Genomic DNA, 26,288 nt, shown 5'->3' on the forward strand with positions numbered 1-26,288 from the left:
ATTTAAGTATCAAAAGAGATAACAGTAAATAACACATATTGTACTTTGTTTGAAACCTTTTTATACATAAATAAAAACTAGGACTTTGCAGCTTGTGCTTCATTAATGCATAAATTGTAATGTCTGAATGACATTGAACTGCTCACGGTTTGACGGATGTGAATGCTGAGATCTCATTGGTCGGCGGGTAAACGCACCTGCTGTGTGTGATTACATGTTAAACTGTGGGAAAGGGGGAGTTTATTTACTTGTACAATTAAAGGAGGCATGTTGTGTTCTTTTGAGTTAATCCTTGAGTGAATACAGTGAGGATGGATGTTTCTCCTGAGACAAAAATCAACCAGCAGTTCACATGCGGTTACAAAAGCTTTGCTGGTTCAACTCAGCTTGCTGATGGCTCATCCCCGAGTGACTTCCCCTGTGACCTGAATAAAAAACATGGTGAGAGGAAACAGACATGATGTCAACATTGTGGGTATAAATCACCTGATTAGATCTCAAGGGAGAAAATGGGCAGGATCTCTGAGTCTTGAGGACCATTTGCATCTTTGCAAACTCAAACATTTCCACTATGTTGAAGGTTCAAACTTTGTCTCCTTGCTGCTGCCACAGACTTCAGCCACCTCCCAAAGGAGATCCCTCTCAAACAGCTTGTCTCTGGTAGCCCGTATGTATCCGACCGAAGCCTGTCCGATCTCAAACAGACAGACAAGGACGGCCCCAGGCAGGACAAACGTGTTTGTGTTGTGTTTTTCACCTTTGCCATTGGAGTGACCATTGCCCTGATCCTGCATATTTACATTATGGGCAGTCTGGTATGTCATGCATGTAAAATATGCAAGTATTTACCAAAACTGCATTATGTAACCTCACTACAGTTACTTCCTCTCAGGCATTTGTGAAAGGTGTGTCAGCGTCGGATCACAAGCTCTGCACTGCACTCAGCCAGAGAGTCCTTCATGATGGTGGATCCAGTGTGGATGCAGCCATTGCTGCCGCCCTGTGTTTGGGTGTTGTGCATCCACATGCGTCAGGTATTGGTGGGTATGTGACTAACTAATTAATATACTTAACACAAATGTGTCTGATCCCAAATTCATCCTTAACTCATTGTCTTTTCCATAGAGGTGGGGTGATGATGGTTCATGACATCAAGAAAAATGAGACCAGGGTGATAAATTTTCAGGGAACTGCACCTAAAACACTTAAAGAAGAGATGCTGCAAAATGTTTCAGAAGTAAAGGTGATAAAGAGGTGGAGGGGGGCAACAATTCATCATTTTAAAAATTCTATTATTTATAATTTTCCTTCATTTATTCAGGCAGGTTTGCAGGTGGGAGTGCCAGGTATGCTCCGAGGGTTACATCACGCTCACAGCCTGTATGGGAGGTAAAAGAGTTCAGATGAAGTGAAATTTAATCTTGTGTTTATTAAGTCAAACACGTCTAACCACAAAATCTCTGCAGGTTCTCATGGGAGGATGTGGTCACCAGAGCTGCTGCTGTTGCCAAAGAAGGTTTCAATGTCTCTTTCAGTCTTGGTGAGTTTAACCACTGACTCATTATATTTTACGATGATGTCGCCTGAAGGTGATACACCCGGATGTGACTCATTTATGTCATTCCGCAGCTGAGGCTATATCGAAGGTAAAAGGTGAGCGGCTGTCGCAGCGTTTCATGGACATGTTCCTCCCGGGTGGCCAAGCTCTGCGTCCTGGGTCATTTGTGAGGATGCCAGGTCTGGCTGGAGTCATGGAGGCCGGCCTATGGAACTTCTATGAGGGGAACTTCTCACAGGAGATCGAGGATGAAGTGACTGGCATCCACATATTAAATGAACCTGGTTTTCATAAGCAAAATTATAGGGTAAAGTTTACAACAATCATTCAAATGTCAATGATTTAACATCTGTGTTTTCATACAAAGGTACGAGCTAATGGAGGGGTCCTGAGCAGAGACGACATCAGTAACTACAATGTGCAGCTGGAGCAGCCAGTGGAAGGCCTGTACAATGGTAAAAACTAGACTTTGCTGAACAATGCACTGAATGGCAGTGAATGCATTCTTGATGCCTTCATGTGTACTGTGTTACTCTTGTCTCAGAATTTATCACTTGGGTTCCTCCTCCCCCGTCTGCTGGTGCAGCGTTGATATCGGCCCTCAATCTTTTGGAAGGCTTCCATCTCACTGAGAACAATAACACGGAAAATCAAACATACCAGCGGATTGCTGAGGTGCTGATTACCAAACTCAGATATTACAATGTTCTTTTATATTATGGCCTGGTCGAAATAATAGCACTCCTACATAAAAGTGATTTATTTCTCTCCATTCAGGCTCTGAAAGCAGCTTTGGCTATGGCCAGTGGTTTGGGTGACCCTAAGTATAACCCTTCAGTGACTGAGCTGCTCTCTGACATGCTGAGGTAAACAATGAGGAATCAGTGATTAATCACACTATGTAATCTTGATTAACTGATTAATTGTTTGTCTATGAACTGTCAGCATTTAGGGCACAGGCCCATTTGGCTTCTTTTGTGTGTGTGAAAAAAGACTGAAATAATTAAAGGGTGGCTCAGGCAATTTTACTAGTTGAAGAAGAAGCAGCATGTAATCTGATAAACTGCCTCCAGTGATGTCACTCAGTGGTTAAGTCACATTGTATGTGATGTAGGCACCAGAGATATCACCACTTTTATTCTATACAGTTATATATACCTGGCGCCTACATTACCCATAATGCAAGTCAGCCATTGGACCAGTTTATCAGATTACATGCAGCTTCCTCTGGAACCATATAATATTACCATTATAATATTCTCATATTTTGGTGACATTATGGACTGCCAACTCTACTGCGCAACACAAAACTGACTCATCAGTACATCAGGAAAATTCTGCTCATTTTGTCTCTGCGCTCACTAAAGTAAGAGTCAAACTGAAGCGCTACATCAGAGGATCAAGTACTCCACTGTCCGCTCCCTGCAGACAGAGCTGATGGCTGGACAAGTGGCGGTGATAGGACCAGATGACATCATGGTGTCACTGGCCAGGTGACAGTAGTCTGACATGATTGCATCAGGATGATATGTGTGGTATGTGCTGCAGGGCTCAATGACTATTTTATCTTATGTCTTGTCTTTATGATCTGGCAGCTCCTTGAGCAGGCCATTTGGGAGCAGAATGGTAACACGGTCCGGTGTCATTCTCAACAGCCTCATTCTTGACTTCTCCTGGCCAAACAAAACACACGGGCAACTTTTCACCAACCAGGTATATTATAAATCTCCCCCAATAAAAACGAGTGACAAAGCATTGTTTTAAATATGGCTCGCTGTTTGAACTTGGTGCTACAGAACAACAGAGTCCAGCCAGGCAAGAGGCCCCTATCATCGCTCCTGCCAACAATAGTGCTGCCAGTGTGGAATAAATGTGGGATCTACGCAGCGCTGAGCAGTTCAGGTGGACAACAGAGTTTGAGTGTTGTCACCCAGGTTTGATTACTGTACATTATAAAGGTTTAATTTACCACGTCTAAATGATACTCCTTGATTGATTTACCGACAGAGACCTTTGTGTGCTTCAGGTGTTGATTCGTGCGCTGTCCCTCCATGAAGAGAAAAACGACAGCCTCTCCCTGACGAGACTCCACCCCGAACTCCAGCCAAGCAGACTTCTTGCTGACTGTAAGCATGAGACAATATTTTGTAGTTGACCTTTGCTTTTATTAGTATTACATTAGTCATTTCTCCATTTTTATAGCTTCTTGATTTCCTAATTCTCCCTCATCAGCTAAATTTCCAGAAGAGGGTGTGCAGTTTCTGGATGAAAACGGCCACAAAGTTCAAGGAGTGAAGACAAACTCTGCTGTCCAGGGGGTCATGAGGAACAAAGATACCATTACGGCCATAGCTCTACCTCAATTATCTGATGGTTTATTATAGCTTAATTGAGGTCATGAACTTTCGTTAATAGGACATTTTATAAAGCGATGGTATCCGGACAAGCTTGTTTGACTGTATGATGTAAGTTTGTGGCTGCTGTTTTCCAGTGTTGGATTGTCTTAAGTTGTTTTGATCACCAGACAACAGAGGGCACTCCTCCTACAGGTACTTCTATTAAATAGGAAAAAATTGTCTAGTCATGTGATGTCTGACCTTATCACACTTGAGCTCTAATCTGATATTTCTTCATGGACTTTTAAATAAATGATAACAAACAGAGGTTTATGCTGGTTGAGGACACACATGGTTACTGAGCATACGCAAGCTGAACAAAATGAGGGCTGTTGCGTAAAAGTGACTGATGTGCTGTCAAGATACCGTCAGACAGTCATACCAGCTGAATCACAAGGTAGGACATGTCACATGCGTTCAGTGTGTGTGCAGACAAACATGTCACTCAAAATGTTCCACTCCAGCCATTGGTTAGCCTACTTTGCTCGGTATGTGTTGACCATGTTTGGGGAGTAATGTCAGGATATGGTGACCTGTGATAATGGAGACTTGCTGTCTCCATCAAACCATACGCTGAGAAATTAAGCTGCAGTGGAGTTTTGGGATTTATTTTGATGTCTAATCTGATGATATAGTACAGTTTATGTCAGAAAGGACAAGAAGACAAATGTATCACTACATTTTAAAGGGGCTACTGCTTAACTTTTTCTGTCTCAACACATCAATAACATACAATGTAGATGGATGCCTAAGTCAGTATTAACAAAATATTTACCTAGTGATGGAAAGTAAAATTTTGGGCTTTTCTTGAGTATTTCAATTCTCTGTTACTTCCACTCATTTTGAAGACAAATATTTTACTCTACTACATCTTTTTGATAACCTTAGTCACTAGTTATTATTGAGTTAAAGGGGCACTTTGTAGTTTTGGAGAAGAAATTCAATGTCAGAATTTTATAAAGCTCCTTTAAGATCACTTTGTTTTTTCAGTTTATTCAGTCATGAAAACAAAGAGAGATTGTTTATTTAGTTTGTTGAGGCATAAAAAAATCTTTCTCTTCTTTTATCCAATAACTAGTATTGGATAAAAATAAAAACTCTGATTCCGCTAATCAGAGAAATGCTGTATATCGGATCTGATAATTGGCAAGGCCGATAATCAGTCAACCCTTTGTACACGGTACATATCACAAATATATCACTTGTACTTTTGATACTTAAGTATAATAAATATCACATGTTTTGAGACTTTTATTCAAGTACTATTTGTATGCGTCACTTTTACCAAACTAATATTTTCACATGATATCTTTACTTTTCCTCAAGTATGACGTAAGGGTTCTTTTTACGACGCCAGCCTATATATTTTAAAGGTATATGCATTTCCCTTAATAAATCCACAAACAGAAGAAAATGTTGCACTTTTAAAATCAAAGAATTAATTTAATCTAGCATCATCTTCACTTTTGCACTCCACTTGTGGCACAGTCACTCTCAGTTTTGAGTATAGGTGGGTGGAATCGATCCAAAAGTATCGATATTACCAATACTTCGTACTCCTTTTGTTCACTGGTTACAGTCGGTGACTTCGTGTCCAATGAGCAGCCGCTCGCGCTCATGTGGGCAGTTTGAGGGCGGACAGGTTGAGCGCTGCTGAGGGGGCGGTGTCGGTCACAGGCAGGTCAGTATTTAAATGTCTGCGGCTCACCTCGCCGCCCCCATGTTAGACAGGAGGAAGAGGAGAGCTGACGCTGCAGGAGTCATCTGCTTTTACGAGAAATTGGTTACAGCAACAATGAAGAAACCTGTCGCGGAGTAATAGTTTTGGACAAGCAAGAACAGTGAGTAAACAGAGACTCGATGAATTTCAGTAAATGTGTTGGAGGAACATCACAGAGCAGCTCGGTTTGTTTATTCACAGAGGTGGAGCATCATAGATCTCATTATCAGGCTGGCTCCAGCAGGGACTTGTGCTAACAACGTTATTTATTTACAATTTTAAAGTATTAGTCATTTAATATACTCGTATACGCTTTTCTCGTTGTGGTGTTTGTATTACCAGTGACACAGTGAGTGCTTTCAGCCAAGAAAATATATTTTTTTATTCGTCATTCGTGTAGAATTTACTTTCTCCAAACTTAGTTAAGTAGTTCCAGCTCGGGGGTGTTGTTAGGCTACAGTAATGTACTCCTGTTTTATCTCCACAGGGTTTAAATACGCACAACACCTGCGTGGACACCGTTAAACTAACTAAGACTGCAGCTGGAGACAAGTGGTTTCAATGGAGCCCAGAACTGTAGTAAAGGACAAGTTTTTCATCGTGATACGCGGGAAGTCGAGGAAAGGCTTCAGCCGCGGATGTATCGGCCGTGTGGAGGCAGAGACGCAGCGCGGGGAGCTGATGGGGCTGCTGTACTCCGGAGGCAGCAACGCAGGGAGCCCCAAGAGCGGAGGCATGGTGAGGAGTGAGGACACGTACCCTCTGACCCGACACCAGGCCCAGCTACTGCTCTTCATCTCCTCCGTAAGCAAACGCCTGGAGCTGCTGTGTAACCCACAGCTGTTCGCCGCCATCTGTGAGCTGTCTCAGGATGACCTGGTGGTGGTGAAGCACAAGAAGGGACACCTGCCCGGGCTGGTGAAAAACCTCATGCAAGTCGGGAAGAAGGAGAACAAGGACGACCTGTACATGCTGGGCTTTGAGGTGGAGCCTGTGGTGGGTAGAGTTGTTGTGTGTGTGTGTGTGGTGGTGGGGGGGGGGGGTACAAGGTAGCAGAGATACTGTTATAATTGCCAGGTTTCACTGAAGGTATTCTTTGCAGACATGCTCTAATGTAACCTCAAGAAATTTAGTAATGCTATGTCATCACCACTGATCTGTGTCTTTAGTCAAACTTATCAGTCAAAAGATTGCCAGAGAGATGCGTAACTTTCAGTGTCACGAGCGCACCAGTGTTTATCTGTGTTCTGTACATCTGACTGTTGCGTCTGTTTCTCTTTGTCTTCCTTGTAGGACTATGGTAGCAATTTGTCATCCAAGAAAGCTGCTCCTCTGCCCCTGTTCAGTGCTGCAGACATCATCCAGGTGGTCCCGTCTTACTCCACTCCCCTCGGACTGCACTGGAAAGACGGCCAATGTGGAAGTACGTAAAGGGATCAGAGTCAAAGTCAGTATGTGGTGCTTCTGAACCACAAGATTATTGGTTGTGATTAATCTAAGTTTATCAAATCCCATTAGATAAACTTCCCACAGAAATGATACTAAATTAATTCTGGTGTAAAAACAACCTAGGCCCCCTCCTCATCCAGTCAGCCAATATAATCCCACCCTTGGCCGTTTTTAAAAATACCTCTGACTCCAGGGGGGACGCTGAAGATGCGTCCCCAGAACACAACTGGAATAACTGGTCCTGTTGCTCTGGAATGCAACTCAGCAAATTGTCTGGTGGTTTTTGTACATCGTGCCCTCTGAGCTGTCTACATACCTCATGTTGCATGTTATGCAATCTGATGAGGCCACTCGTGACAAGACGCCAAAAAATGTCATATGACTTTCTAACCATCAGCCTCTCAACACCCGCATATCCTCCATACCTCTCCGCAGGTCTAAACGAAAAAGCGGTGACGCGCATCAACTCCATGCCGTCTATAGGCTCCCGTGCACGACAACTGAGCGAGAACCATAGGGAGCAGACTGTCATTCGGACCCAAAGTTTAAGATCATCTCATGTGACTTTGGAGGTGGGATCCATGGTGGAGGTGGTGTCCAACTCGGGGATCACAGTGTATGGAGTGGTCCAGTGGTTGGGAACCCCTGGAGGGAAGACTGGTGAATGGGCTGGGATTGAATTGGTGAGTGACTCAGATTTTGTACAGTTCCATTTTCTTTTGGTTTCGGGCATAAAGGACTCCATATCTGATTTGGTTTTCATTGTTTTCAGGAATACGATGTGAACGGCTGCTCTGATGGGCAGTATGGAGGCCAGAGGTATTTCACCTGCAAAGGAGGCAGAGCGTTGTTTGTTCCCGTCACAAAGTGCAGCCCTGACAGCAGGTTCTTCTCTTCAACAGGACAGGAAACCCCCAAACCCACCGAAATACCTCCAGGTTAGACAATTCTCCTAAGTTTGATGGACAACTGTACACGAGCAGTTCTAATTTACACATATTCTATTATGATGTATTATTTTCTTAATGTTTCTCCCTGAAGTGTTCTACAAAGTAAAATTAAAAAAAATAATTAAATTGTACTTTACAAAATAACTTAACTTCCCTCCCAGTCGTCTATTCTAAAGTGCTCTGCCAGATGTTTTGCAAGTTTTCACTTAAAGCTTAAGGGTAGGATGTTTTTCATTCCTCTCGTTACCTTTTATTTACATTTGCGCATCACAAAAACTCACAGGATAAGATCTTTTGCATCCTAATGAAGTGTCACAGTAGGCTTTTACCCAAGTGGAAAAAAAACGGCCTGACATTGCTATCACACCCTTCTGCCTCAGGCAGGAGTTAGTTCAGAGACATGATGCCAATTACACCTGAAACAATGCACGGGTTGTGACATTACTTATCAGTGGAACATGTGTGACAGTCCTGTGAACTTCTCTGTAAAAGCAAATTAATCGTTGTCCATGAAGGATTGTTTGATAATCCAGTTGGTGTGTGTTTACGCCCAGTGAGAAGCTACCTTTCCCAGCTGCAGGTGAAATGATGATCTGTGTTCCAATGTTATTTTAATAACGACATTTGTTCCCGTATGTTTGCTTACTCCTATCAGTTACACCATTTGAGGAGACGGAGGAACATGCACCACCTATCCCTGAATCAGAGGCCTCGTCTTTGTTAGTGGGAAGAATGAAAGGGATTCAGGGTCACATTAACTCCTGTTACCTTGATACCACACTCTTCAGGTAAAACCAGCTTAATGCTCCTCAGGGCATTATTTCTCAAGTATCACACCTTTGCAAATTCAGCTCAGATTTACTTCACTTTCAGTCATTTTATTTAGTGTATGTAATGTAGAACTAGAGAAGGAATTTCTGGAAAAGAGGCAGTGTGAATGCTCGATGTCTGACGCAAAACTGCATTGCTGGCTGTGATTTGTATGGAAAAGCAGCTCAAATGTGATAGATATGTAACATTTTATAGTTTGAATAAAGTTTCTAGCTGAAAGTATGAATGAGTTGATGAGAGTTAAAAAAAGTGTGAAGCGTAAATAAGATAAGTAAAAGCAAGAATGTCCTAATGTAGCTGAATATTTGATGTTGCTGCATTTAAAATGTGGAACCAGTTAATTAGTTAAATGCCCAAAAAGCAGTGTGTGACTAACAACAAGAATTTGTTTGTGTAGAAGAACAAATAAATGCCTTCAGCATTCACAACTAAATGAGCATGGTGAACTGTATTCAGATACGTGCAGAGTTGGTAAAACTGTTTTTCTCTCTCCAGTTTGTTCAGCTCATCTGTGACCCTGGATAATATCTGCCAGATGCCTGCTGACACAGAGCAACCCGTAACCTGCACTCTCAGAAAAATAGTGAACCGTCTACGCAGGTATAAACACTGTTGTCAGGATAGTCTTGCCTTGTGCTATCATCTAGTTTGCAAAACAAGAACACTGTGACATTTTACATAATCTCTACTGGTAAACATACTTTCTGTCTTAATGATACTCTGTATTCACTAGCTCAGTGGTTCTCAAACTTTTTTAAGTCAGGAACCTCTTAATTGACACAAATTAGACCCCAATTGATAAGATGTTGTGTTTGGTAAGAATTTTGCTTTTAGATAGTGTATCACAAAAAGTAAATGAGATCCATGACCAGACTAGGTGTACATTCTGACATTGTGTTATATATAGATGGAATTATACTGAAAATAAATTATTGCCCCTTTTACTTGAGCTCCCAACTTGGAGAACCACTGAAGTAGCTAATGCAAAACAAAGTGCATATACTTTAAGTTTACATAAGAGGGTGGGTCTTTTGTGTTTACCCTTGATTGTTTTGGTGTATGCAGCTAATTCAGTGTGTGTGTGCTTACTGATAGCTAAATTCTATATTGCAGACAAGGGTTTGTCCCTGCTGAGAGTGTGATGAATTTCCGTAAACAGCTTGGGTGCGACACCTTCCAAACAGAGGAAAAAGGTACACACCCAGATTTGTAACATGCATTGTTAAAAATGTATTTTAATAGAGTGGCTTTAGTTATTGCAGCATAATATACTGAATCCTACTGTTACAGTTCTATATGTTTTTTTAACAAGTTTTAAATCTTTCCTTCACTGCAGACCCAGAAGAGTTCATCACACTCCTCTTTCAGAAGGTGCTTTGCATGGAGCCGCTGCTCAAGCTCAGGTAGGGTCTTGAGCCACAAACTATTGGAAATACTGTCCTGCTTGACTGCATAAAGTGTAGTTATTTAAATTATGTTTCTTTTTAGATCAAGAGGAGAAAGATCTGAAGGTGCCTACACTTTCCAGATCTTTCTGGAAAAAGAACAGATTGGACAGATTCCCTCTGTCCAGCAGCTGCTGGACACATCCTGTCTGTCAGGTGACCTCAAGTTTGAAGAGGTGAGCACATGCTCCTCCTTTAGAGAGCAGCCCCAATGGGTTTATCAAGTTTTTATCTCTACAATCACGTTACCCAAATGTTGCCTTTTCTGTTCCTCCAACAGATGCCGTCCCTTCTAATGGTTCAAATGCCAAGGTTTGGAAACAAGTATAAGATGTTTTCTCATATCATTCCTTCCACTGAGCTGGACATCACGGATCTCTTATACAACTGTGAGTAGCACAAATGATCAACACTGAATTAAATCGTATATAATGTGAATGGAATCCCTTTTTTAATGTAGTGTTTTTTGAAGCACTGAAAGTTGTTTACAGATCGCCTACTTTTTCCCAACAGCTCCAAGGGAATGCTTTGTATGTGGGCATTTGGCAGAACACGAGTGTGTACAGTGTCTACCCGATCACAAACTGCAGCCAGGGAGAGTCAAGCAGTATTGCACTACGTGCAACACACAGGTAATTTTTAATGTTTGTAGGCCTTTTTAAATGTCAAGTATCCAACTCTGCAGACCTGTAGTTAAACTTTCTACTTTCCTTTCAGGTGCACACCCATCCTTCACGACAGGGTCACCTCCCCAAAGCTCTCACAGTACCAGACGATGTAGCCTCCCACAGTCCTGTGCCCAGACACATGATGAAGCTGTTTGCTGTGCTCTGCATTCAAACTAGCCACTATGTGTCCTTTGTCAAATATGGCCCGGATCCTCACTCCTGGCTCTTCTTTGACTGCATGGCAGACAGACGTGGTAAGATAGATTTCAGTGTGTTTTGTTTATTTGAATTAATTGGTAGTTTCTTGTCTTTTCTTTTTGTTATGACCAAACAAGTGATTTTTTTTCTGATGTTCGTGCAAACCATGACTTGTTTTGGTTTTTCTATAAGTGGTCACACATGACGGCCATGTTTGCTGATAATGCAGCCTCCACGAAAGAAGATAAAGCTACGCTCTGACGTCTATGACAGGTCGTTATCTCTTCTTGAGCTGATGTCTAATCTTAAGGCTCCTCTTCCTTAAAAGGTGATGATCAGCATGGCTACAACATTCCCGAGATCAGAATGTGTCCGGAGCTGGGTGACTTCCTGTCCCAGCCGGAGGAGCAGCTGGCTCAGGCTAACCCCACCCAAACTCCTGAACTGGTGTGCAGGCTGCTGTGTGACTCCTACATGTTTTTATACCAGAACCCGGACAAGCCACTTTCAAAGCCCAACCATCAGGAGTCTTAAATGCATGTAAGGACGAGGACACAACGTTCCCATAACAGTGCCTTTAATAACCTTGCATCTCTGCTTAATCAGCAAGATTGTGTGTTTGTTGTTGTTACATCCAAACAGCAGGAACTGTAATGGATGCTTTTAACATCATGGGATAAAACAATATTGTAGTTAAGAAATTTAAATGATCTCAGTCAAAGGTGATTTTGTAAGGAGGGAAAAGAATGAGCAGTAAAAATATACCAGCCTGCAGCCCTCTTCATTTCCCTCTTTTTCCTTTTCAATTACTTGTTGTTTTTGCACTGTTTTATTTATATCAACATTTGTAAAGGAAATTTTTGCTTGCTGGGGATTTTCATGAATTTAACTTTAACTTACCCCATAATAAATGCATAAGAACAAAGTCCACTCTGTCTCTGTCAGCTGTGATGGGGGGGGAAAAAACTCACTGAAGCCTCCCACATCAAATTAACAAAGTTTGAAGAGTACATGTATGGTTGTCCTGCATTTACTGGGAACAGATGCACTGTGCAGATTTTACAAGTGCGTATTACTGCATATATAATAGTCTTTTCTGACAATCTGACAAAAAACAATTTAAAATAGCTTATATTTGATAAAATTATTTCTTTGAGTTTGAATCACACAGAAGCTGCTTAAGAGGACACACCACTACCGTCTGTCATCATGTTTATTAGCAGCCTTTTACTGCATGGAATAATAGGTTTTGATCCGTTCAATCAACTACATCTAAGACTATTTTAAGACAAAAGTATTCACTTGAGATTCTAGCCTCACCAGAAAATTGTGATACAGTGCCGAGTGCGGACTGGTGGATCTTAATAGGTAATATTATGGACTGAAATGCCCTCTTGTGGACCAAAATGTGTTTGCGTGTAACATTATTCACTCAGCCCCACAAGTCTGATTAATTTTTATGCCTAAACAAACACTCTTCGTTTTCATGACTGAATAAAATTTCAATTTCATACTGTTTTACTTTGTGGCGGACCCTGCCACCTTTCTAGCTTCAAAGAGTGTTCTGGGGACCTTATTTTCCTCTAAAACAGCTTGTTTAGTTACGAAGGTAGTAGTTTAGTTACGGAAAAAAATAATCATTTTTAGTTTTTATCATTGTAAATTCATATTTACAATGATATTGACACATAATATTCAACAATTAATATTGTAACTGTTAAAATTCTGAGTTTGAATTTCTTCTCCAAAACTAGAAAGTGCCACTTTATCTGAGACGTTTTCTTGTTACAAATGTGTGCACATGTACGGTATGTAAGGTCATCAGTCCACAGCATTATTCTCATAATCTCTGAGGAAAACTGTTGATGAAAAACATTTAAGAAACTATCGGCTTTAAATGATCATTCGCAGCATGATGTTTAAAAAGCATGAACACGCAAGCTACTATGTTGTTGTGTTGGCCTATAACTAATACCAAAATAATACTAAAATACAGGAGTTTTTAAATGCTATTCTGTGTATTCTGATCAGATTTACAGTTGCTCAGTGGCCGTCTGTCAGCTAGCTTGGGAATCCCACTAAAAACACAACAATTTTCATTCATTTCAGGTGTTTTTTTAATATTATCCTGACCCACACCTTCAACTTTAAACTCACTCATCAGCTATAGTGTAGACCTCTCTTCCTTTAAGTTGTTATTTGATCAGCCTGTTGGCTCTCAAGGTTGTGGAGGGCAGAACGGGCTCATGCTGCCACGTGCCTCATATTCTGGCCTACACCATGTTTGAAATCACTACAAGCACAACACCATTCCAAGGCCTTGAGGGCAGCATACGTTTAACCCTCTAACATGTTAATTTCTGCTAATGATGCCTGTAATATGTTTCATGTGTGCCATCAGACAAACCAAGACAAGACAACTTGATATACTTAAACGACAGAAGGGTGAGTGAGGTCACAAAAGCATTCTGTCTGAAGGGACAGACATCTTCAGACATGATGATAATTAAATATATATGATGGATTAAATAAATATCAATGTCATCATCATCATTGTACATAATGTAGCCTATATAGACATATACATGCATGTACTGCAAATATCCACCGTCTTCATGTACTTTATAAAGTAACCCATTACAATAATCATTCAATATTTATTTTCCTGCAGTATTTGCATTCTGCATCCAGTAGTCTTGTTTACAATTCACAGAAACTGTTGAACTTAAAGTTGTTTATGTTTATTGTTGTTTTTAATTTAGCCTATATATTTATATGCCCACCTATTTTTTTTTTTTTACTTACTTGTAGTAGCAACATTACACTTAAATGTTTAACTTGTTTTTCAGCTGTATGTCTGTATCGTCCTGATAATTGTTCTGGGAACAGTGTGTACATTGAGAGCAACGATTCCTTGTTTGTTTACAGGAATGATTCCGACGATGGTGGTGATTGTTGTTATTAATATTATTACTAATTATATGTATAAAGAACTTCTCTAATTATCAGATCAATTGATATAAACAACACACAGGTACACGAGCTAGATTTGCCCTTAGTACACGCGTACCTCACTCAGGACTGTGTGTGACATCGTGGGCTGGTGAGCAACACGTTTTGGGAAGAGGAGGAGCTACACTGCTCTGTACCATTTAAATTAAGGAGCATGCGCACTAGTGTGCAATCGGGACTTAATCTCTTACACAACTGTGTCTTTTCTTCATTCTGCCTGCATCTCCTCGCCGGTGTCAACCATACACGTTTCTCATTTTTGATTTTTTTAATCAAACAATACTTAGGAAATGAGTGGGGACCATTCCCACAGCGAAGACCAGGTACAGTTAAATGTATTTCGTAATGTCACCACTCTTGGTCAACGGGCACAATTTCTTGCTGCCGTTTTATTTGCTTGGTTTGACAAGGCAACTTAGCTAGCTAACTGTGAATAGTGCCTGCTAGCGCGCGTTAGCCGACTGTGTTTGGAAACCAACTCATTTTGTTGTTAACATCGTCTTGACACGTCCCATCACATTTGTATTTGTAATGTTACAGAAAGGTGATTGCGGGTTGGCTTTCAGGTTTGTGTGTCTAGGTATGAAGTCCAAGACAAAGTCATACATTTCATTTGGCGTTAGCGGTAGCCTGTGTTAGCCGGACGGCTTCAGTATCAGCAGCTAAGCCATATAACAAGCCAGCGTAGCATGCTAGGCTAGGTAGCTGGGTAGCTAACAAACTGTCGCTTTGACATCCAGCAAGTTCAAAGTTAGTTAGCCGGCTAGTTAGCTACTACGGAATTTAACATTCATCTGTGTTTGATTTTTCAGGTTGACGGTGGCTCCCGTTTCAATGGTAAGTTTATGACATGATCCTAACATGTTAAACGGAGTATTTTGACTGTATTGTGGCATATCTTTACTGATCAAATGTAGCGTTACGTTAGTTCTCAGTAGAGGACAGAAATGGCGTCCAGAGACTAAGTCCTCTGCCTCACTCACAAGCGCCTATTGTTCAAAAGGGAGGTCTAATAAAAGCTTTTCCACTAAATATTTTCCTTATCCGAGTCACTATTGGCACACACCTCGAGGTGTTTTATCAGTTTATCGTACTAGAATTTCTTTTTGGTTAGCTTTTAATCCCAAATTTCCCACCTGAAAGTGAGGGTTTGGGGGTTGAGGACTTAGTCTCTGCGCCATTTTCTTTTTCGGTGTAGCGGCCTGACTGCACTGCAAGCTGAACCCAGGCAGTAAGTGCCGATGGCTGTGTGTTGAGGAGAACTGCGAAGGCATAGTGCTTCATCATGATCCCAAGTGGTGACCAGTAATGGTCTGATTTTTTTCTTCTTCGCGACATTAAACGCTTTTTTCCACAGCTAAAGTTATTTTCAGTAGAGCTACAGGGAGTTAACATTCCCACATGCTAGGAGAAAGTGGACCGTTTTTAAGTTGGGTCCATATTTCAACAGTCAGCACATCAAGTCTTCAACTTTTAATTCATCATAACATTGCAAGCTACAGGAGGTATTAGATTGTAGGTGTTCTTGATGCTTTCATAAAGTAAAAAGAGAGCACTCTTCTAGAGTTTTTAATAGTATTATAATTTTTCTGTTTGAGCTCTAGAAACCTATATCAAGAATTCAACATCCCACTCATATCCACACAAAAGTACATTTTGTTTTTATTTTTTCTAGGATATACTAACACTTACCTACTAACTATATTAAAAGCTATTGATCACTGAGCTGACTTTCCTGCTTCTGTACTGCTAAAACTGACATAGACAAATGTACCAGCCCACTTATGTGGCTTGATTTATGAGCGATGTGACAACATTTGACTATGGGACATAAAGGCTTTGGCTTCACTTCTGTTTCCAGAGAGAGCTACTCACCCTCTTCAGAATGAACTAACTGTCTAAGGCCAGGATGAACAAGTTAGATTTGCTTTCTAAAAAGCATCTTAACTCGGGCCTGCTTTCAAAAGAACGCATCCTTTGGCGGCAGCATCAACCACTGACTATTAAATTGTATTTTAAGTATTCATATTAGACCCTTGGGCACAGCTTGTCAACTAGTCAGTCACATCAGTCATATTTTTAATTTTATATTAACCATCTGCCAGCTGTAAACTATCCAAAAATCTGCCAGATAAACTCTGGTTTGTCTTCAGAAATGTGATTGAACACAAAAGGGGCCTGTCCATTGAAATGTATCGCAGGGATCTGGCTTAGATCTGAGAACAGCCTGAATAAAATCTGTCATCTTCAAATAATGGATGAACAAATACAACTAGTTTACAGTGATGCATAGAACAATCGGGGTAAAGCTCCAGTCTGTTTTGTTTGGGTTTTAACAAATCACTCACTGATCAGACTTTTTCAGTTCATTCTTTTGAACATGTTTGTCCTACACTGGTATACCAGGGGGATATGGACAACATTTTTAGGACTAACATTTGTTAATAGTCTTTAAGCTGTGAGCTCTACTTGTGACCAGGTCTAATGCATGTTAACTTGTTTTGGTGTTTGTTGATGGAGGTTGTCAGCTCTCCAATTTTGATAACTGCCTTTTTGAAGAGAGGTTGAAAGCGTACTCTGTTCACTAGCATGTTTCAACCTGTCGGATGTTTCATATTGTCTCATAAACAATGAGGCTCATACGAGCTGTAGGAGGTGCTGTGCTACTGTGTAGATTTTCTGTCTCCACATGGCATGACATTTAGATTGTGGTGTTTGGACCTTGTTTGTTATTTAATTCATGTTTTTACTTGGAACTATGTAGGTGGACTTTGAGTGCTTCTTAGGTGGTCAGTGATGAGATTGTTTTTCATAGCCTATCCACATTAGCTCCTGTTTGAGGGGAGTGCACTTTGTTTCGTCTTTGCCACTTGTGTATAGAATCATACTTTTTCCATTAGACCCAATGTAGGTACACAGCAGTCATACCTTTTTCTTCAGTCCATTGTTGGATTGTTTCAGTCAATATGTCATTCACTTTTGAAGAAGGTGACACTGTTTTCTTCTTGTAGACTCCCACAAGCATAAAGACAAGTACAAAGAACACAAACATAAGGACCACAAGAAGGATAAGGAACGGGAGAAATCAAAGCATGGCAACAGGTATGGTGTGTGTTTGTTACTTTTATATGCTTCATAGATGCATGTTTCTAATGGCGTCTGTGCAAAGTGGAAAAGATGTACCACTTGATTACTACATTATTTTCAGCATTGAATAGCTAAAACCACCAGAAATGAATAGTTTTGTATTTCTTCAAATTCTAGCGATCACAAGGACTCCTCTGATAAAAAACACAGAGACAAGGAAAAGATGAAGCACAAAGATGGCAGCACAGACAAATACAAGGACAAGCACAAGGAGAAAAGGAAGGAGGAGAAGGTGAATTACCATGTGATTAATTAATGGAAGAATGTAATGTGTAGTGTTTTTTTCTTCTTTTCATTTTTTAAAGGGGTCGTAATGGATTGTGCAATTTTAAGCTGGGGCAAATCACACACGTTCATCTATCAAGTTGATAGCCTTCAGCTATTTAAACCATGAGCAAAATGAAATGTGTATTTCTTTTTTGTGTGCATCTTTTGTTACAATTATGATGGATTTGACAAATGTGTCCTTTCAAACCAGGACATGAAAATGTTAAAAGAAATACAGTACAACATAAATCTGTACGTTTGGTTCCACATGGTTTCAGATTAAGATTGTTTTGGCACTGACCGGATAAACATTAGAGGAACTCTTCACTGTTAAAGTATACTCTGTTGGTATGCAAATATGGAGGATGTTGAGTGTAATTATATTATTGTATTTTCAGAGAGAAGCCATTCCGTATTATGTCTTCTATTTTATTCCACAAGGAAGGTCCCATTGAGATTTAGGATCTTTTCTTCCAGGGAATCCTGGTCAAGACGGCAGCATAGGCAATTTAAAAAGAAAAATAGAGCACCATATGTTACAAGTGACCAAGAATCTACTATGGCTAAATGATTTACATGCACTGACTTCTACCATTCTGAAACAGCCAACTTTGTTTTGTGCAGGAAAGTACAAAAAAGTTGATTACTTAAAGCATTCCTGTATATTATGATGAGCTGTTTCAATTACAATATTTGGTACGACTGGACTGGAGCCTTTGTGGACATGGTTGATTATCATTTGCTATTAGTCTTTTACATGTTTTTTCCATCTTAACAACTTTGTGTGATCCTTTCAGATGAAGTCCTTTGACGGTAAAGTCAAAAAGGAAAAAGAGAATGGCTTTGCCAGGTACGTCTGGACTCCACATTTTACTTAAGTGCTATGTTTAGGCTACCAGCAGATGCACTTTTAAATGTAACCATTTCTGATTTTGAATGTTTTCTTTTACAGCCCACATGTGAAGTCTGAGCCTGAGGATGATATTTACCACTCGCCTAAATCTCTAAAAAGAGAACGGGATGATGACAATGAGTGAGTGGCTTATGTGTTTAGACTTCTTCAACGTGTCTGTTTCGAAGGGTTTGGGTATTTGTAGTTGCCTGTGACCAAATTTGTAACTTGATGTGTCTTTCAGCTCTGAGTTCAAGCCCAAGAAAATAAAGACTGAAATAAAGACTGAAAATGACAAAAGGGCCAAGAAAAGGAAACCAGATGAGGTGAGAAACAGCCATAAGCAGGATGTAAGCTTGAGTTTATTATTTTCTTCAATATACTTTTGAAAGCACAAAATGAGGGAACACCTGAAGAACCAGGAGGCTTGAGTCTGTCTTTTGTTCTGATACTGACATTTTTTTCTGCCAACCTGAGAACGAAAAGAACTAAAATAGTTTCTCTTCCCTTTTTAGGACACCAAGTCCAAAAAGACAAAAAACAAAAAAGGAGAAGTCGCTGATGGAAAAAAGAAAGCAAAGAAAGAGCCAGAGGAGAAGTGGAAATGGTGAGTTATTCTTGCAACTGCGTGGTTATCAGAGTGGATGTATTGTGTGTTATTGTCGGATTGAGCAATGTTTTGTTAATCTGGTATATTCAGACTGAATATTGGATGGCATTGTTGTGATCTTGATTCCAGGTGGGAGGAAGAGAGATACACAGACGGCGTCAAATGGAAGTTTCTGGAACACAAAGGACCAGTGTTTGCACCCCCGTATGATCCTCTTCCTAGCAATGTCAAATTTTACTACGATGGTACGATTGTATTTCCCACAGGTGTACTTAACTTCTACGTAAGTCAAGGTGTTTACTGTAGAACCATGTGGTTAACAAAACACACTTATATTTGAATATTCTAGGTAAGCACATGAAGCTCAGCCCAGGAGCAGAAGAGGTGGCCACGTTCTTTGCTAAGATGCTGGATCACGAGTACACCACAAAGGATATCTTCCGCAAAAACTTCTTTAAAGATTGGAGGAAGGTAGGGGAAAATAAGTCACTTGTGAATACAATTACCTGTCAAATTTCCAAACATCCATACAGAGTCTTGTGATGTAATCGCTTAAAGATTTGTTTTTGAATGTAACATGTTGATCTGATGCAGGAAATGAGTGCTGAGGAAAAGGGCAAGCTCACGGACCTGAAGAAGTGCGACTTCTCTGAGATGAGCGAATACTTCAAGGCACAGTCCGAAGCCAGGAAGGCCATGACAAAAGATGAGAAACTGGTTAGTTATTTTGTTTATCATATGAAAACTAAATCTGATTTTGTGTGTATTATTTTAAACCAGGGATAAAAACAATATATTGGGTCCCGCATTATAACAACCATATGGGAGGTCCTTTGCCTTTTTATGTTTAAACACATATTTGTATTATTGATGAATACTTGTAAACCCTTTGCCCAAATTCAACATTCCCTGACCCCACACAATGAAGATCTAAAGAAGTTACTTAAAAAGAGTAAATCTTTTGGAACAGCAAATCAACCATGGTAAATATCACTCAAACTATTTTTTTGTAGTGTGTTACAAGTATAATCACTAATCTACAGTACCTATGTTTTCCAAGAGACAAACAACATACTGCAACACAAGACGACATTAGAGTAAAACATATTTGAACAAAACGAGCAGTACAGTCATACAGGGAAAAGTTAAAAAAACAAGGAATATTTTCATTCTGTAATGTTTCTTTCATTAAAAAATGGGAGCAGACTTCATAAAACTTCCCCCCGGCAATTATTAGTTCTTGCGATTTAAGATTCTAAAGAAGCCATGTTTGTCATTAATTTTAATAATCCATCACAAATGGGCTTTGTTTGACTCTTACAATGGTGAAGAACATTAATTGAACCACCTATAAAGCCTGCCCCAATTCAAGTACACATTTTTGTTTGTGTATACCTGTTGTTTAGCGAGGCACGACTGGCTATAGTATACGCAACTTCTCTCCAGTACATTTGACCATGCGTTTCCAGATGGGAGAAACAAAAGAATAATTTAACAATAAATAAAGAAAAATGACCTACTTCATTTTGACACCACCAGTGATTTAGGTTTAGCTGGTGTATAATATACCCGTATGTAAATTTTTAACACCTGCATACGACTGACCAGCTGGTATTAGCCACTGTGTTTCCATATATTCACTTATGTTTGAATTAAGCTCTTTCCTAGATTTTTTATTTTAAATTACTGGAAAGAGGCTGTTGCTATTGCTTTTCTAAAGAACGGGGGCGAAACTCTTCGTGCAACTCTTAATTTGTCTATAACTAAAATTCTTGTCTTTCCTGCCAAAATCATCTTAATGCTGGTGGAAGTTCCCCCCTGTTCAAATTGATGGATTGCTCTAACTTGAAGAATATCCTTGCTCTTTTGTTGTTTTATGTACCCACAGTAGCTGCAGTAAGGATTTTTTTTGACACTTCTCAATTTATTGACCCAAACAAGATGGTGATCTGATGTGGGGGTTTTTTTTTCTTTCCTTTTTATAGAAAATAAAGGCAGAGAATGAGCGAATCCTGCAGGAGTATGGCTTTTGCATCATGGACAACCACAAGGAACGTATTGCTAATTTCCGCATTGAGCCTCCGGGTCTGTTCCGTGGCCGTGGAGACCATCCTAAGATGGGCATGCTCAAACGTCGTATCAGACCTCAAGACATCATCGTCAACTGCAGCAAGTGAGTGTACAGTTGTTGTGTTTTTTCCATGCGGATGAACTGATATGTTGAGTGGGTATAATGATTAAATGTTTTATTAATGTTCTCCTCATAGGGACTCCCAGCACCCTGAGCCTCCTCCAGGCACTAAGTGGAAAGAGGTTCGTCATGACAACAAGGTGACCTGGCTGGTGTCGTGGACGGAGAACATTCAGGGCTCCATCAAGTACATCATGCTGAACCCCAGCTCTAGGATCAAGGTATGCTGATGGGCTGAATTCTACACTACAAGGAGGTTTTGACCTGGTTTCAAAAGAGCCCGTAGTAAGTCCTCTCTGGGCTAACACTGCAAATTATTGCAACACCATCTATGAATAGCAGCCTCTGCACATGGTTTATGTCTCTAGGTTTCATTGTGACTTTTTAAAAATCTTTTTTCTCCACTAGAATGTAAGAAAAAAAAAATTAGATGCTGCAGTGTCAAATAATTTATTCGCTGTGACATGGCTACATACTAGAGTATGTTGCTGTGCAGGGAACATGCTGTGCTGCATGCTTCACAAACAAATGTCTGATTCATTCGTTACTCTCGTCTCACTGTTTGCCTGCAGGGAGAGAAGGATTGGCAGAAGTATGAGACTGCCCGCAGACTGAAAAAGTGTGTGGACCGTATCCGAAACCAGTACCGTGAGGACTGGAAGTCTAAGGAGATGAGGATCAGACAGAGGGCTGTGGCACTCTACTTCATCGACAAGGTGAGCTGCATGATTGCTATTGACGTTGTCCTGAGTGTATACAGCTTGGGGAAGTTTAATGCGGTGTAATTGCTTTTTAACGATGACTGTAACTTGCAGACGGGGTTTAGCAGGTGCTTAAACGCTAACTGCAGTGAGGGTACCGTCTCTGTAAGCCGGCTTTAATCCATCTGTCCTGATGTGCTCTAGCTGGCTCTGAGAGCGGGTAATGAGAAGGAGGAAGGGGAGACTGCGGACACCGTGGGCTGTTGCTCGCTCAGAGTTGAACACATCAAACTCTATCCAGAGAACGATGGTCAAGAGTATGTGGTGGAGTTTGACTTCCTGGGTAAAGACTCCATCCGCTACTACAACAAAGTCCCTGTGGAGAAAAGGGTAAGGACTATAAAGCTTTGTTGCATTTTTTTAAGTCCGCACCCACTGCCTCTATATTAATGTATGTGTGTTCTGCTTCCTCTAGGTGTTTAAGAATCTACAGTTGTTCATGGAGAACAAAGAGCCTGATGATGACCTGTTTGATCGCCTGAATGTAAGCAAAACATGATCTGTGAAAGGAAACTAGTTTATCCATGAGGGTTTCCTTTATTTGGTAATTCCCTTCTTTTTATAAAAAAAATCTGACATATTTACATCTCTACACTCATAATGTCTGAAATTATTTCCCTCGAAGCACAATTTGAATTGTATTAAAGGTGGGGTGAGCAACTCTAAAGAAAGTTGATTGTTGGGTTGAATTCCCACGTTGTCAAATAATTTCTTCCACGTGTCCAGGACATTGAACTCATAGTAACTGAAACCCTGTTTTACATTTATTTTGGCAGAAATATTTGGGAAGATGTTTCCTTTTTTAAATAAATGCCTTCTCTTATAACATAGTGTTTAACTTTAACACTTCACTCACTGTCCCCTCCCGCCACAGACTTCTGTTCTGAACAAGCACCTTCAGGAACTGATGGACGGACTGACAGCCAAAGTTTTCCGTACCTACAATGCTTCAATCACCCTGCAGCAGCAGCTGAAGGTGCTCACAAGTGGTACGTCTTCACCTACAGTTCTCACTGGAATCTGAGAGACAGAAATGGTGTACATCTGAATGACTTGTTTGGTATTCGTAATAGGCTTTTCATTTGGGTGTGTCTGCTGCCATGGATTATTCTACACACAGAAAAACTCATTATACTCTGTCTCTCTCAAGCGGACGACAACATTCCAGCCAAGATCTTGTCCTACAACAGGGCCAACAGGGCTGTGGCTATCCTGTGTAACCATCAGAGGGCTCCACCGAAGACATTTGAGAAGTCTATGCAAAACCTGCAGACTAAGGTGAAGTTTGTTTCAGAATGCTCTTGATGTGCACTGTTTTGTGTTTTTTTGCTTGATGAAGTTTATATCAGACATTTCATTTATGGTTTCACAGACAAACCGCGGCAAAAAAAAAAGGCTGTTAAAAGGCAAAGAAAAAATAGGAATTTGGGGTACAAATGTTTCATCCAATAAATATTATAAGATTTTACTACCCAACCCAGACTCCTCTATATTTTCATGTCTTGCTTTATTTCAAATTTAGTATTAGTAAAAAGTATTTTACCACTGTTTTTGGGACTAATCAGTCATTTTTATCTTAGATCGATGCTAAAAGGGACCAGCTTTCTGATGCCAAGAGAGAACTGAAGAGCTCCAAGGCTGATGCCAAAGTACGGAGAGATGAAAAATCCAAAAAGTAAGTATTTAAAGTTTTGGCATAGCTGAATAGTTGTCTCCCTGGTCAACAATGTTAAGCAAATTTCTAACCTGGTGTGCTACCTGACTTTTCTGTAGGACTGTGGAGACCAAGAAGAAGGCCGTTCAGAGGATAGAGGAGCAACTGATGAAGCTGGAGGTGCAGGCAACTGACCGTGAAGAGAACAAGCAGATTGCCCTCGGCACTTCCAAGCTCAACTATTTGGACCCTCGCATCTCTGTGGCTTGGTGAGATGATATTCTTGACAACATTTTAACTTGTTCTTGAGGACAAGGATGCACTAGTAATGCTACAATGAGGAGCACTGTACAGAATCCTAATGTCCATCTTTTTTTGTCTCCTAGGTGCAAGAAGTGGGGCATTCCAGTCGAGAAGATCTACAACAAAACCCAGCGCGAGAAGTTCGCCTGGGCCATTGACATGGCAGAAGATGACTATGAATTTTAAATCCCAGTTTGTTGTTTTTAACTATGATACACCCATTTTTTTTATCGGATACTTGTTTTTTAGCTTAACCGAATTTTGCTCGATGGCCAGACCTGACCAGGAATTTCAGACAGTTTGAGCAGAAAAACAGCAGCGACATGGTAAGACAAAATGAGGCCACAATGAAGTGGCAGCAGGGTGTTGTGGGTAGTCTAAACATCTGATCTGAGATCAGGCATCCAGGCTGAACTATACCCACAACTGAGCATCAAGGCATAGTCCCAGTAATTGGAAGGCCCTTTTACCTTTGTCTCTCTCCCTCCTCAGGGACGATGCCTGAACTTTGAACTCTGTGGTCCTATAGCTACTGTATTCAGCAAAAACAAAAAATGCTTTGTATCATTTTATTTCTTGTTCACTTGCTCTGTATTTTAGCCCTCCCATGTATTATTAATGAATTCTATATTTTGATAGACAAAGTTAAATGAATTCCTTAACTACACCCACGCGCCTTTCGAGGAAATGGAAATGTGAGCTCGACTTTTGAGTTGTGTGTGCATGTGTGTGTATGAGGGGCTCGGCCATGGATCTGTTTGGGTGAATATTTTAAACTGGACTATGTTGAATTGTTTAGCATGAAAGAGGATGTCTGGGCAGGCAAGGGGAAAATACTGCAACCATGTCAATATTTACTTAAGCAAGCAGAATGTGAATATTTTGTTTTACAGCCTCCATCAGGGACTTGTTTTTCTGTGTAAATGTGAACCAATCATTTTTATCCTTGAGTTGCTAGCATCCTCCGAATCTCTCTGCATAGCCCTGTCTACATCTGATTTTAACTTAATTTAACAATTGTTCCAAGACAAAAAAAAACTCCCGCATCTGTTACTTGAAGATAATGCTATGATAATGTATTTAAAGTGGGTAAATGGAAAGTGTTTTTCTTCCCATGAGGGTATGTGAGGGATATCAACTTTGCCAAAAAATCACCAATCTGTTACAATTTAGGCAGTTTTTTTAATTGTGTAAAGATTGAGGATAAAGTAATGTAACATTTAATGTGAATTATCAGTTCATTTTATTCCACTCTTTACGATAGGAAATTGATGTAAGTAGCTGTAAAGTCAACATCCTATTCCTGTTTTACCTTCTGTCATAGCCTTTGATCATGTTTTCTTTGAGTTTTATGCTCATTGTAGGTTGAAAATGAATAAAATCCTACAAGTAAATATGTGTGTTTTGTTTCTATCTCACAATTCAATTGGGGATATGTTTGAGGTTTCTTGAAAATTTTGGAGACAAATGTTTTCTTCCATTTTGAAAACCGGACCCTCCTGCTCGAGCATCACAGCTGCCTGTTGGTTTTGGACTAGCAGCCTTTGTGAAGGTCTTGCCAAAGTTAAAGCGTCCTCATATTTGCTTTGTGAAACATTTGATCCCTTGTAATTGCAAGACGAGCTTAGACTTTCTTAGAAAAATCTCAGCCTGTGGTGCCCTGTATACAATGTTTAAACAAAATGTGAAGACATTTTTCTTCAGTTTGTTTTTTTTGAACAGTTTGAACAAATCCTGTTCTTTAATGTAAACTGCTCTTAAGGAATGCATTTGTTCTCAGTTGAAAACGGACCACGTGTGGCCGGGCTCATTACAACCCTGTACATTCCTGTAAACTACTGTTCCTCGAGTTTTCCTTTGTGCCCTCTTCAAGAAGGATTTTATTTCCGTGGCAACATCTGGCAGCACTGTGCCACTCTTTGCCCACAGCGCACATTCTTCTTCGAATAGAGAAGCTCTGGTCACCATCTGCAAACAAAGACTAAATACCTTACAATGCACCTTGCAGACAAAATAAATAGGTTTTTCTGCAAAATCTGCCTGCCATGGAAACAGACTAAGAATTTTTCCTCCATAATTCATCTCTCAGCACAAACTGTATTGTCAGCTGCTCACCAGCAGGTGAGGCTGTGTGCATTTCTCCAATCCCAGTGCCTTACCTGTTACTTTCACATTCATCACACTGAATAATTTGACTGGTATCCGTGGTTTAATTTGTATTCACTCCTTGTGCAAG

At 40.3% G+C, this 26,288-nt stretch overlaps 3 protein-coding genes across 5 annotated transcripts; all 3 read left to right on the forward strand.

Moving 5' to 3' along the window:
* The first annotated feature begins 272 nt into the window (after positions 1-272).
* On the forward strand, positions 273-5,208 carry LOC311254533 (glutathione hydrolase 7-like). Of its 3 annotated transcripts, none has more exons than XM_084348341.1 (15): positions 273-441; positions 613-815; positions 893-1,044; positions 1,126-1,243; positions 1,322-1,389; positions 1,467-1,540; positions 1,630-1,811; positions 1,926-2,013; positions 2,103-2,233; positions 2,336-2,424; positions 2,926-3,051; positions 3,154-3,271; positions 3,355-3,492; positions 3,585-3,684; positions 3,791-5,208. In XM_084348341.1, the coding sequence occupies exons 1-15, from the start codon at positions 312-314 to the stop codon at positions 3,940-3,942; spliced, it is 1,869 nt and encodes a 622-aa protein (XP_084204467.1). In that variant the 5' UTR covers positions 273-311; the 3' UTR covers positions 3,943-5,208. The 3 variants fall into 3 exon arrangements, with proteins under 3 accessions (XP_084204467.1, XP_084204469.1, XP_084204468.1); XM_084348343.1 differs by having other exon boundaries at positions 3,761-3,821; XM_084348342.1 differs by lacking the exon at positions 2,926-3,051.
* A 456-nt stretch (positions 5,209-5,664) lies between these two features.
* cyld2 (cylindromatosis (turban tumor syndrome) 2) lies at positions 5,665-12,143 on the forward strand. Its single transcript, XM_084348340.1, has 14 exons — positions 5,665-5,795; positions 6,162-6,670; positions 6,968-7,097; positions 7,559-7,806; positions 7,896-8,061; positions 8,729-8,861; positions 9,400-9,504; positions 10,018-10,097; positions 10,241-10,307; positions 10,393-10,525; positions 10,630-10,738; positions 10,863-10,981; positions 11,067-11,271; positions 11,544-12,143. The coding sequence occupies exons 2-14, from the start codon at positions 6,236-6,238 to the stop codon at positions 11,747-11,749; spliced, it is 2,136 nt and encodes a 711-aa protein (XP_084204466.1). The 5' UTR covers positions 5,665-5,795; positions 6,162-6,235; the 3' UTR covers positions 11,750-12,143.
* A 2,249-nt stretch (positions 12,144-14,392) lies between these two features.
* On the forward strand, positions 14,393-25,446 carry top1a (DNA topoisomerase Ia). Its single transcript, XM_084348339.1, has 21 exons — positions 14,393-14,550; positions 15,040-15,064; positions 17,239-17,329; positions 17,492-17,606; positions 18,439-18,491; positions 18,594-18,674; positions 18,778-18,859; positions 19,049-19,140; positions 19,273-19,388; positions 19,493-19,614; positions 19,738-19,860; positions 21,129-21,316; positions 21,411-21,555; positions 21,907-22,050; positions 22,240-22,425; positions 22,511-22,579; positions 22,970-23,084; positions 23,246-23,373; positions 23,676-23,770; positions 23,869-24,018; positions 24,136-25,446. The coding sequence occupies exons 1-21, from the start codon at positions 14,518-14,520 to the stop codon at positions 24,236-24,238; spliced, it is 2,256 nt and encodes a 751-aa protein (XP_084204465.1). The 5' UTR covers positions 14,393-14,517; the 3' UTR covers positions 24,239-25,446.
* The last annotated feature ends 842 nt before the right edge of the window (positions 25,447-26,288 follow it).

Source organism: Pagrus pagrus (assembly GCF_965226575.1).
Source record: "Pagrus pagrus genome assembly, chromosome: 3".
Lineage (NCBI taxonomy): Eukaryota > Metazoa > Chordata > Actinopteri > Spariformes > Sparidae > Pagrus > Pagrus pagrus.

Coding starts and splice junctions, on each gene's coding strand:
- LOC311254533 (XM_084348341.1), top strand. CDS start 312: ATGGATGTTTCTCCTGAGACAAAAATCAACCAGCAGTTCACATGCGGT. Junction 1,244..1,321: donor AAAATGTTTCAGAAGTAAAG/GTGATAAAGAGG, acceptor TCATTTATTCAG/GCAGGTTTGCAGGTGGGAGT. Junction 2,425..2,925: donor CTGCTCTCTGACATGCTGAG/GTAAACAATGAG, acceptor CGCTCACTAAAG/TAAGAGTCAAACTGAAGCGC.
- cyld2 (XM_084348340.1), top strand. CDS start 6,236: ATGGAGCCCAGAACTGTAGTAAAGGACAAGTTTTTCATCGTGATACGC. Junction 10,098..10,240: donor CTTCCAAACAGAGGAAAAAG/GTACACACCCAG, acceptor CCTTCACTGCAG/ACCCAGAAGAGTTCATCACA. Junction 10,982..11,066: donor GCACTACGTGCAACACACAG/GTAATTTTTAAT, acceptor CTTTCCTTTCAG/GTGCACACCCATCCTTCACG.
- top1a (XM_084348339.1), top strand. CDS start 14,518: ATGAGTGGGGACCATTCCCACAGCGAAGACCAG. Junction 17,607..18,438: donor AGAAAAGGAAGGAGGAGAAG/GTGAATTACCAT, acceptor TGATCCTTTCAG/ATGAAGTCCTTTGACGGTAA. Junction 18,675..18,777: donor GAACGGGATGATGACAATGA/GTGAGTGGCTTA, acceptor TGTGTCTTTCAG/CTCTGAGTTCAAGCCCAAGA.